Source organism: Montipora capricornis, chromosome 8 (assembly GCF_036669925.1).
Source record: "Montipora capricornis isolate CH-2021 chromosome 8, ASM3666992v2, whole genome shotgun sequence".
Lineage (NCBI taxonomy): Eukaryota > Metazoa > Cnidaria > Anthozoa > Scleractinia > Acroporidae > Montipora > Montipora capricornis.
In genome coordinates, this window is record NC_090890.1 from 14,133,477 (window position 1) to 14,145,976 (window position 12,500).

General features: G+C 39.0%; 1 protein-coding gene and 1 long non-coding RNA gene across 3 annotated transcripts in view; one reads left to right on the forward strand and one right to left on the reverse strand.

Annotated features, from left to right (window-relative positions):
* LOC138060238 (1-phosphatidylinositol 4,5-bisphosphate phosphodiesterase zeta-1-like) overlaps positions 1-12,500 on the reverse strand; it is a 76,916-nt gene that overhangs the window by 4,709 nt on the left and 59,707 nt on the right. The window contains exons 25-29 of one of the 2 annotated variants that reach the window (XM_068905975.1): positions 11,510-11,596; positions 11,363-11,433; positions 10,003-10,110; positions 8,111-8,182; positions 7,399-7,498 (exon numbers count right to left, since the gene is read on the reverse strand). In XM_068905975.1, coding sequence (XP_068762076.1) covers positions 7,399-7,498; positions 8,111-8,182; positions 10,003-10,110; positions 11,363-11,433; positions 11,510-11,596 — 438 coding nt within the window. The remainder of the gene's footprint in view (positions 1-7,398; positions 7,499-8,110; positions 8,183-10,002; positions 10,111-11,362; positions 11,434-11,509; positions 11,597-12,500) is intronic. The other variant, XM_068905976.1, reaches the window with a different exon arrangement.
* Positions 351-2,203, forward strand: LOC138060528 (uncharacterized). The gene is made up of 3 exons (XR_011134373.1): positions 351-475; positions 1,081-1,198; positions 2,048-2,203. It is a non-coding gene; the product is annotated as an uncharacterized lncRNA (long non-coding RNA).

The following is a 12,500-nucleotide window of genomic DNA, read 5'->3' on the forward strand; positions in this document are numbered from 1 at the left end:
CCAGATAACTTCTCCTGTTACGTTTCTTGAAGCGACTGCCAGGACAGCTATTGCTGTCCTTTCAATAGCTGTCCTTTCGTCATGGAAAGTAAATGTTCTTTCTTTAAGTTAGCTGGAGGTATTTGCGATTATAAAAAGCGATATCCCAGTGGTGATACCGTGCCCCTATCATCGTGTGACAGAGGTATTGGCGAATATGTAAGGAGTGTTGGAATAAGTGATATTTCCTCCGAGGTTGAACTTATTCTCGCTTGTGCTTCCACGTTTCCCTTTCCAAGTAAAATTTCTGCATGGACAGTCTGTCCAACGCATCGCTCTAGCTTGGGAATTGGTTGGCGAAGGGGAGCAAATCGATGTCGTGTTCCAGCTGGGCTTGCTAAGCATACCAACAAAAGGAAGGCTGCTCGTGGTACTGGCAAGAAGGAGTCCAAGGAAATTCTCTGTTACACAGGGGTCTTTGTTCCCGCAGGATCTGGTATGTAATCAATTGTGTTAGGAGCAAGGATGGCACAGTCGGTTAGTGCGCGACCTTAGTGCAAGAGGTCCTGAGTTCGACTCCCGGAGCTCGTATCCTTGTTTCGACTTCTTTCCTTTCCGTGTAGCTAAGTAGCTTTAAACTCTCGTACAACGGAGCACTGATGGAGAGGGGGGAGTAAAATGAGCGCACCGTCGACCTCAGGTTTGCCAGTTGAATTACTGTTACGAGTTATCGACGTTAAATATGGTTACTTTACTTTACTTTACTTTACTCCGAAGTTAAGCCGCGTGCGCTCCGTAAGCTGTGCGTGTGAATACAATCGGAATCAGAAGTTGCAAGTCTAACATATATTTTCACTCATCCGGATTGTAATTGGCAAATTCATTGCTATGACTAGAGCTGTCACTGAGTGGTTAAGAGATGCTCTGGGGTCGATCAACAGGAGATGACTTCTGAGGCAGAGTTTGCAATGTTATGGAACCATTTTGTGCACTGTTGGAAATCCGACAAACGTTCTCATAGTGAATGTAAAAATTTACAACACAGATCTACATAGGATGGTGTGTGCCTTACTGAATAATTATGTGTCATCTTATCTGTAGGTATTTGTAGAGATTGCAGAGAGATGCTTGCAGCTAGCTTACTTGGTGAGACTAGCATAGCAACGCCTTCAAGCGTAACAAAAGAAAGTCTCACACACAGTTTGCAGAAATGTCTTTGGTGAGTCTGTACTTTTGGTCAAGAGATCCTAATTTTGTGAGTTTCCTGCGCATACTTTGGCCATGTCTTGGGAAAGTGTGTGTGGCTTTTGGTGGATTTGAAGGATTTTATTTTTTAATTGGAATGACTGGGGCCAAAGGAATGGTGACGTGTATAAGGCCAAAGACCAAAAAAATTCAATTAAGGAGGCTCCCTAGAGTTTTATGGCTGCGTGCAAGCTGGGCACTGGTATGGCGCATAAATCTGTGACCAAATCTGTAAAATTAACTGCTAATTTTCTCGCATTCCCTTGGGTAAAATTTGTTTTAAATTGGCTCAATTCTAACCACATACAGTTCCTATCAACTACCCTACATTTGTTAAAATCTGTCTGAATATAGTAAAGGAAAAGACACATTACAGAATATTGGCAAAAGCGTCTCAGCGACCTTGACTTTTTACCGCTTCAAAATGTCAGGCAATATCATTTCCATAATGTGGCAAAGAACAAGAAAATTCGCCGAAGAAAATTATAAATATTAAGTATTTTAGACGAAAAATAGGAGTATATCTGCCTGTAATTATATGTGATGTTGCCATGGCAAAGTCCATAATCTAAAAAGTAACACCCAAAAAATAAGACATATTATATCGGGACCCATACTGGTAAATCTCTACAGGGAAACCTTCAAGAGAAATGAATTAGGTTTCTTTCCTGTAGTCACGGTATTCACAAATACTCTAGGGAGGCACCTTAAATACATCATGGCAAAAAGCGCGAAAGGATCCTATGGAAATGAATAACTTCCTTCGAAAACAAATAGGTGGATCATATAGCTTTCAAGAAAAAAAATATCATTTCCCTCTTAGGGTCCTGTTCCTCAGAGTACTCCTCTTACCCCGGGTCAAAATTTGTACCTCCTTAGTGATATGTCAAGTGAAGATGAAGAAGTTTTGTTGAGAGTAGACGAAAAGAAGCCCTCTCTAGACACTCTAAACACCTATTTAGCAGCAAGAGACATAAGTCCAGTAAGATCACAGCTGCAAACCCCATGGGAGAAACCGCTGTAAACGGAGATGCTATCACGAGCAGTGGTTTACATTTATACGCTGCTTCAAAAGCTTAACTTATATCCACCCCAAGTTCTCAAAAATTAGAGGTTCCTGTTGACCAAAATGTGTTGCTGGTGAAGCATGCAAACTTTTTATCATACTTTTCTGGCATATAGAAACTTGTAGCTTTGAATCAATGAAAAAAACGAAAACAATACAAAACAAAAACAATAAAAGAAGTGAATTAAAAAAAAAAACGCAGGTTGATGATGAAACATTCCTGGGTTTTGTTCTATCCATTGATTTAATTTAATAATAGAGCATGGATAAGTTCATTTTCGGTTTTTTAATCCTTAAACAGTAAGAGAACTGAGAAGCCTTGTTTTTAATTGCAGGTGCATGTTTGTGAGGGTTCAACTGTGGCAGATCATTGCAGGTTGTTTGCATTGAGTGATTGCAAAGGTCCTGCTTTTTATGATGACTGCAAACACAGCTATGACGACTGCTGCGATCCCTTCGAGTTGTTAGCATTAACAATGGATGAAATAGACAACACACTCGTTAAAAATGAAAGCAATTTATCAGATGACGATTGTGAAGAAATGCGTTTCTTAGTAAAACAGGCAAAAGCTCAAATAATATCGTGGAAGGCACATATTTTACGCTCAATCCACCAACATTCAGCAAGGATTGACTTCCTGGAATCACTAAACGAATCCTCTGTCCTTGTCATCCAGGACTGGGCCATGAAGTATTTGCCTCAGAAGTACCGCGAGAGCCAGACAGACTGGCTTGGAAAACGAGGAATTCCTTGGCATATCAGTGTTCCGTTTACGATAGTAAATGACGAAATACAGATGCTGACATTCTGCCATATTATTAAGGCCTTCAGTCAGGATAGCAATGCCGTGCTCGCAGTAATGGCAGACGTGATCCAGCAGCTGAAATCCATCATGCCAAGCTTGACAACTGTCTACTATCGGCAAGACAATGCCGGCTGCTATCACTGCGGGCACGTCATTATAGCAAATTAGGCCAAAAGGAGGGCATCGTATTCAAGAGGCTTGACTTTTCAGATCCACAGGGAGGAAAGGGTGCGTGTGGCCGCAAGGCAGCGACCATCAAGTCTTCCTAAAATGTAGAGTCTTCCTAAACTCAGGAAATGACATCGAGACACCAGAACAGATGTTCAAAGCCGTGGTATCTTTCGGTGGAGTACCTTCCCTTAATGTCACGCTTTGTGAAACGTTTACAAGTATGGAAACTCCAGCATTCAAGATAGATAATGTAAGCCTTTTATCCAACATAGAGTATTCAGCTGAGGGGATTCGCGTGTTTTGGCCTAATTTGCTTGAGCTAATAATGACGTGCCCGAAGTGATAGCAGCCGGCAGTGTCTTGCCGATGGTAGACGGTTGTCAAGGTTGGCATGCTGGATTTCAGCTGCTGTTCACGCTTTGTGAACTGTTTACAAGCGTGGAAATTCCAGCATTCAAGATAGATAGTGTAAGCCTTTTATACAACATAGAGTATTCAGCGGAGGGGATTCGCCTGTGGAGGGCGTACGGAATCGGTCCGGGTAAGATCGTGTATCAACAGAAGTCTTCTGTACAAGGTTTACGCGCTTTACCGGCCCTTGTGGTAGCCCAAGTACACCGAAGTAATTTTTCATCGATAAAAGGGCGAGCAACTGCTTCCGCGAAGCCCTCAGGGGATGAAAAATAATCCACAGACTCGGGAGGGGAAGATGCTTCGACTAGCCTTTTTGCTTGTCCGGAGGACGGATGTATAAAAAGCTTCATTATGCATTCCTCAATGCTTCGTCACTTGGACTGTGGTAAGCACCAATATACCCTTGAGCATGAAACCTTATACGACAAAGCTGCTGTCCAATATGCAGAATAACTGGAAGGACAAGGAGCCACTATGGTACCCGTCATAAGTGTCCCTACCAAACACGCCAGTGCACGAAATCTGGATATCGGCTGGGCGCTGAAGGTAACTGGACCTCGACGTACTAGGTTCACAACGGTCATATCTTACCAAAAAGTTCAAACTCGGAGAGATGATAGGGCAAAAAGCTGATCCGGCATCAGTGGCTCGATCTATGATGCATGCAAAAGATATCAATGGTACCAGGATGTTCCACAGTGACGACTTCCTGACAGCCAATCAAATAGGAGGATTCTTTTCACGTCTTGCGTCAAAGAAAAATCTCCCTGACAAAGAAGCTGAAATCGAGGTGATGGAAGCTGCTAGATATAAGGCTGACATTGATACCATGATTACCCAAGTGGTTGACGATCTCACACCAAGGCACCCGATTGTGTTTGACTCTTTCAACCTTTGCGAACTGTCCTCTAAAGGGAAACTAAATACCCTTGCAATCCCACTCCTAAGAGAGAAGTGTTGTCACTTTGGTATCGCTGTTGACGACATCAAAGTTAGGCGCCGGAAACCGTACATCGAAAAATTAAAAATGCTCAGTGATAAGTGTACTTGTAAGCAGCTATGATTAAAGTAGTATGTATTGGATTAAGTAAATTATATCCAAACCAGAATTCGACATTTTCTTTTCAAAGTTCTGGTCAAGTTTTCGTTTCTTTGCTGCCCGTGATTCTGTATTATTTCACAATGCAATGTATGATAAGGAATTTCAAGATAACATTTGCTAATTGTTTTTACAATACGCAGTTCTGTATACTAGTTTAAAAAACGCGACATTGGACTTTCATACTTGCGATTTGGTGGGGTTTAAAATCCTTAAAATTGCCAAAAACTAACATCGCCTGGATTAATGGGATAGCATTTTGTTCTGAGCAGTCTTATGACTGCTCTCTTTGAACGTTTTATGTTGTGCGTGCAATATAGTTAGTGACACTTTTTGACAACTTTTTTCCCAAACTTCCCTTTGGCCGTTCTCGTCCTCGTTATTGCATCTGTTTGTCACGGTTCTTTACGCGCTGACGATTTTATTTCTTTTTCAAAGTTGAACTTAATCGAATATCTACTTTCGTGTATTCAGAACTAACTTAACTCGAGAAACAGTAAGGAAAACAGTTTAAAATATTATGGCTCAATTTTTTGTCTACAATAGGATATCCTGACTGGGGTTTATTACGTCCAAATCGTTGCGTGACATCCTTAAAGGGGCTTGGTCACGCAATTTTAGGCAATTTCAGCACTGATCAAATGGTCATAGAATTAACTAAAATATCAAAATAACTGTTCAAAACTTTAGAAGAACTCTAACAAAACACAGGGAAGCCAAGAAGGGACATGGATGGACAAAACTGGAGAGGATTGAAATGGACTGAATTTTGGTAAATTTGAAAAACGTCGGCCCACCTTTTTTCAAATTTATATCAGTCTATATCAAAATGTCATTTACACAGCTGGAAAATCATTCTCAGTTGTTATGTGGCCGTGATTTTGCAAATGAAAGACTCTTGCTCTGCCAATTTGACGTTTAGAGCTCATAATTAACAAAGTTAAACAAAATTACCTAAAATAGCGTGACCTAGCCCCTTTAAGGTTTTTAATAAATTCTGATTTCAACCTTAAAAGGTTGAAATCAGAATTTATTTTACCACAACCACCACGTAAAGTTTGTTTACTTCATTTCGCACATAATTTATTTTTAGGTTTGATGCTATGAAAAACAAGCGCAGGATTACTGTGAAATTGATAATGATAAGTCGCTCTTCATTCCTCACTTTAAATTAAATATACACGCAAATATGTTTTCTACGTGTCAGTTCAAGTGCAAAAAGCCCTTTAAATCTTGCGATCGCATTCATAATACGCCAGTAATTAAAAAACGAAAGATATCTTGAGCAACTGAAAAGAAGTGGCAGAAGTCACGCCTTGACTTCCGTGACACCATTTACACAAGTTGACGGATTGTGCTGTGACTCGGCACTAATTTGTATATCCGGATTAAGACCAACGTTTCTACTAAATAAATCTAAAAATTTCGGGCGATTTGCTATTTTACCGGGAATGGATATTTCCTTCTGAAAAAATGCACCGAGCCGGGAATTTCGACCACGCAAATTTTTGCTAATTTTTCACGGCTTTCCCTGAATTTCTGTTTCGACACAGAAGTGAATGTTTAGGCTCGAATTACTCGTTGACACGTATTAAAGAAGTTTCTGGGCACAAATGTGAGGTTAAAAGCGATGCAAACTGAAAATGGGGATTGATTTGAATATAGCATCTTACGCTAAAATAGTGGAGTTTTCTCTGATCGCGGAGGCCGAACAGAATTTCGTCATTTTCGGGAATTAAAATAAATCTTTCAAGAAAAAAATCCCACCACGTTTCTTACAGTATGATAGGCTGTCTTTGTATGAAATATGAAGATTTTTTTTTTTTTCATTATGTGCCAACCTTTTTTATTTTCGGTCGGTTTTAGGGGACATTTCCTCTTAAGTTCACTTGAGAATGCAAAATAAGTGTTTTATGGGAAAGCAAAACAGTAATAAGGAAAATCATGCCGAGACTAGTACAATAAATATATGTTGTGAAAATACCTACCAAATTTTGTTAGCTAATGTTCTTCCTATTTCTTTGTTTTGAACAATCTAAAATTGTAAGCCACTTGGCAAACAGCTAGGTAGTTCTAATTTATGCGTTACAACATAAAAGAAGGAAGGGTACTAGGCAGCATTACGGTATGGACCTACGAAGATATTTAATTAACTTTGTAATTGTTGAGTATGTAGGGACAACATTATAATTCTGGTTAATTGACCGAATCGGATATAAGATTGAATGCATTTTCAAAGAATTCACAGAACAAAACATGCATTAGTTTAGCAGCTAGAGTGGTTTTCAATTGAGTGTCGAAAGTAATCTGCGAATCGCACTGATTTTGCATTACTTCACTCAGTGATTGGTTTAAAGTTCTCGCGCCACATTTTCAACCAATCGGTTAAGCAGTGAAGATGTGAAGCCAAAACCAATCGTGGCTCGCTCGTGCACATTTTCCCGTGCTTTGTGTCGGCTACGTGTTGATTGGTCTACTGGATTGTCTCCGTTCTTTTTGATTGGCCAACGCAATTACTTTGGTTTTGGTTTTTACGACACTCAATTGAGACTCGCCCTATCTAGCAACTGCTTAACCGATACTAAATGTTCAGTTGGCAAAAACTCCAAACCACCAACCTGATCTCAGGCTGTCCAGTGAAATTACTTCTTGTAGGAGTAATCTTATAAGCCTTGTTTTGTTTCTACATAACAAGTAAACTTTGAAGTAAACGAGACACTGAAAGAAAAGAAGATCACAAAGTAATTCAATCACAACAGTTGATACTGAGAGTAATTCAGATGAGTGTCAATCAAAATTCTGAATATTGGGTGTTTACGTGATTGTCACTGTACACAATACAATAAAATGTCATTTCAAGCAAGGTCTCGGTAAAAATTTTAAGGGACTCTAATCGTGATACTGTAGTTTGTTTACTCATGACTGTGGCTGCACTGAGGCTATTGATTGTCTTCTGTGGCGATATGGATTGAAAGGATTGAAAAATATTACATTTTGAAAAATTAATGTTCATTTTGAAGACATGGTCAACATTGATGGAATTTTTTCACACGAGACGGTAGTCCTAAGAAGGACTGCTGTTGGTGACTGAAACTTGGTGATTTTGAGCGAAGTCACCCCCAGATATTTTCCTAAACTTACAAGTATCTCGTTATTTTTGAGTGGTTTTAGTCTTGGCATAGCTAGCTAATGTCATTACGTGACTGGAAAAGGGCAATTCTTGACAATCCTTTAGCTGACTTTCATGATTCACCATACATTTTAATTTTTTTGTGAAAGTTCCAGTGCAAAAAGCATTCAAAATATGAAGCAAGACTTCTATACACTTACAAGTTCAGGCATGATGATTTTAAAGAGTTGCTTGGCATTCTCAAATTGAGGGTTTAACTTCTCAATAGTAGGCTACAAAAAGTGACAAGCAAAATCATTAGGAAATCAGAACAAAAAGGTTTCATTTTTCAAAAACTGCTTTCCCCTTCCCCGCACTCTTACTGGCTGAGTGGCTGAGTGGCTGAGTGAGTGAGTGAGTGGCTGAGTGAATGAGTGACTGAGTAAAACTGTAAACAGTAAATCTTTATTGCGCCTTACTCTCCAAAGGGAGGTATCGGTCTCGATACGATAAAGGTGATGATATCTACTAGAATAACTTATTAACTAAAAGATCATACAAGTACTTGTAATACAATTGGTATAAAATTATTTCTTTAATTATTTTGCATTTAGGATGTCTTTTCTCTTCTGAAACATAAAATATGTGTATTTACCTACTATCTTTGAAGTGGTTTCGTTTTCTAGGGTAAGTAAATACCGTATCTTATCCTCATCATTAAGGCTTTTGAAAACAACATCGTGTGTTGAAAGGAGAAAATGGAGCTCATTTCTAATGTTATCGTACCCTTGGCAATACATCAAGAAGTGCCGCTCGTCTTCTATATAGCCTCTATTGCAGACTAGACACGTTCGTCCATTACTGGGATTGGTGCACCTCTATTTTCGTATTTCCCAGTCTGTATTCGCAAGCTATGAATCACCAGATGCAATTTTGTCATACTTATTCTATGTGCTGGGTTTATGATAGTTTTGAGATAGTCTTCCAATTGGTAGTCGAATTTGACTTCTTTGTGTGTAAATTTCTCTCTAGAGCCTTCGGAAATTGTTGCGAGCCTTCAGCCAATTTCGAATGTATAGTCCTTTTTAAGCTGTTTCTTTATGGAGGAACGAGCATTCTTGATGTGTAGTTGGCTTGATGTATTGCTTGTAGAGTGCATTCGTATAGTTTCGTCATTATTTAATATATCAAAAAATTGGCTGTGACTTTTTGCGTGATGAAATGCTTCCTTTAATAGAGGATTGACTGTTTTATGCTGTAATCTAAGCGAGTAACTAAAGATCGAAGCTTTTATGTCTGTACTTAAAGGGTACCGTCCATAAGTGAGTGGCTGAGTGGCTGAGTGAGTGAGTGAGTGAGTGGCTGAGTGGCTGATTGAGTGAGTGAGTGAGTGAGTGGGTGGGTGGGTAGGTAGGTCAGTAGGTTGGTCGGTCGGTTGATCAAGTAAGGAAAACTATTTATACAAGCTTGCCACTACAACTTTATAATTGTCCCTAAATGGGGAGGTTACAATAAAATCTAATACCGCTTAAGTCTTACTATGGTGAAATTCGCATATTTCCTATTTAAACCATTTTAAGACATGAACATGTAGTCTGTGCGAGAAGAATACTGTTTACCATTTTAAAAATATCTCTTTTTGTTTCATAGATAATCAAGTTTTTCAAATATGCAAATTAGCCAAGTGATGACATCATAAACTGAACCCAATTTTGATCAATGTGATAAAAAAAAAAAGATATCTCGGCCAATCTGTGAACGTGTGACCCACGTTGTTATTTTCAAGGCCAGAGAGAAACAAAGGACTCTTTACAGGCTGTCTGAATTTGTCCATATTACATTTTGCTGTTGCTTGGGGAAGCTCAAAACAGCACCAACAAGATACAACATTCGACCACCTCAAGATTGCCAAAGCACCCTTATGTGGTGCTTGTACTTCAACGAATGAAATCTTTGTAACAAGTTCCAATTTGCTACATACGGCACAAACATACATATCTGAATTTAGAAGCATTCTTCTTCGCTTATTGCAAATAGTAAAAATTATCACAGAGCGATACACTGCAATTCTTGAGTTCCGACTGAATCATTCATGAAGTTATAGCTGACTAACCTCAGTACTCAAAGTAATGCAGTCATGTGGTACACCAACTGTCTCAACATCAACACGAATTGGAAGCTGTGAATCTTCATCTGCATGTAAACACTGCCCTGATAAAACCTGAAATATAATTCAAGTTCACTTGAAATTGTTTCATTCAGAGAAGGTGTGATTTACGTTCTGGTTACTAATCTTGTTCCCTGCTAGAAGGGGTCTCTTTTCTTTTTACGTTCGCTGAAGCACGTGATACTTCATGTTGTGTAGGCGTACGTAACAACAGCTGAATTACTGTAAAAGGAATGCGCAGGACACAGCGGGCTCAAGTCACAGTCAGCAAACATCATGGGCCATGCAGTTTGAAGAGTCCCATCCAAGGTTGTGGACGGCGGTTGGCTAAAGTGAGTTTCGACCCATAGCACAGGTCTCCTTTCCAGTACTTGTCAGCCCAGTGATTGCAAAAAGAAAAGAGACGTCTGCTAGAAGGAAACGTATCTTGATCATCACGTTCGGAATTATTATTGGAAAGAAAACAAGTCGAATGGACTGAGCGTGCACAGAAACTGACTGACGACTGATATAGCACCAGAAATTAGTAAAAGGTTAAGTGGGAACCTAGCACGACCTCGTAGAATGAGCAAAGATGAAAGCCACGTTTAACTTATATCGTTAACATGCAGTTACACATCTTTGCCACTTACTGCTAAGCAGTTTTCTTCTATACATCACCAATCAAACTCTGGAAGTCATCATATCTACTAATCATTAAAGTACAGTATAGACTATTTTCACGGCAGCCATGTTGGTGTCCCCAACAAATCCTTCGGGAACTGAGCTCTTTTATCATACAAACGTTTTCTTTTGTTTCCGTGGAAAAACAAGGTTACTGAACACGTGAGTGAAAACACTCTACAGCAAAATGAACAAATTAAATTTTGAAGCCACTATAATTTTACATAGCAGCTTGAGAAAACTAAAGCTAATTCGAATGTAATAATGGAAAATCACCACAAACTTTTGATCAGTTGATTAGCTTACTTTATTTCATACTACCAACAAAACTAATGAACTGCTGAACAAAAGGCTTCTCTAAGTAACATTATTGCATAAGGACAGTAAAATATGACACAATTAATTATGATGTGTTTAGCCGTCAAAGAACCCTATATGCATTAGACTGGCAAGCACCCATTTACAATTTAAACGAAAAGAAAAAAATAAAAGAAGCACAGCGACCTCACGTAGCCCAGGATACATTAAACGGCTACAAATTTTGTAAAATCCATGACAATCCACGACAAACTGGTAACAACTCTGTTTTTTTTTTCCCCTTACCGCTACTTGGTGCTTCAATTACGTCCATATCACACCGTACCTCTATCGTAAAATAACAAGATTTTCCAAGCTTGGGGCTCTCCGTTATCCTTGGGTGATATTGCGACTTCTCTGTCAAGAAATATGTCCAGTGGTAAGCAAGATGTTGTAAATTTTCATCCGATTTTTGAGAACCTTTGATCCATACCTCTGTTTCTTAATGATGCTGGTTTCAAAATATAGCCACAACCTCCATTCTTTCTGAATTTTCCATGACTCAAATGCATGCCAAAATCTGAAAGAAAACCACAAAGCGCTCAGATAACTACAATTATGACAATTAGGTCATGCGCATTTTCTCAACTAGTCAATGGCGAATGTCTTCTCGTCTGTCATGAGTGTATTTTCTCCAGAATGCTCTTTTGAGCTTTCCAGTTTTAAAGTTTCTAGTTCTTCTATTATATAAACGCCTTTGAGAAAGACTGGGCTTGCAGAAAGCATGGAGAAAAGGGGGTGGGGGGTTCAATGCTTGGCAAGCCTTATCCTCCATTACTTTGACATGTTTTTTATGTCCCCCTTAAAGACAAGTAGGGCAATTCCAAGCTTTTGTGATAAAACATAGAGTGCCATCTCTTTTTGAAAAAATAGCTTAATATATAGTATAGTATATTATAGTATATAGTATAGTATAGTATAGTATAGTACAGTATATAGTACAGTACAGTACCGTACAGTACAGTATAGTATAGTATAGTATAGTATAGTATAGTTAACAATTAGACCCAATGAGGTGACGCCGAATGGGCTATTGACCCGTAGTATAGTACAGTATATAGTACAGTACAGTACAGTACCGTACAGTACAGTATAGTATAGTATAGTATAGTATAGTATAGTTAACAATTAGACCCGTAGCCCTTGTGGGCTACGGGTCAATAGCCCATGAGGCGAAGCCTAATGGGCTATTGGCCAGTGTTCTGATCAAGTTAGTTTAACTGTGAAAGAGAAATTTAAACAAAATTAACAAACCCTCCCATATGGGCCTGCAGTAATCACAAGCAGAAGCATTCTTCATTTGTAATAATATATGTCAATGCTCCGAGTAAACAATCGGTAACTTCTTGGAGACTGCCGGGTAATGAAATCCAAAGATGAATTGAAGACAAATTGTTTAGAGTTTTGTTGTTTGCCTTACAAGG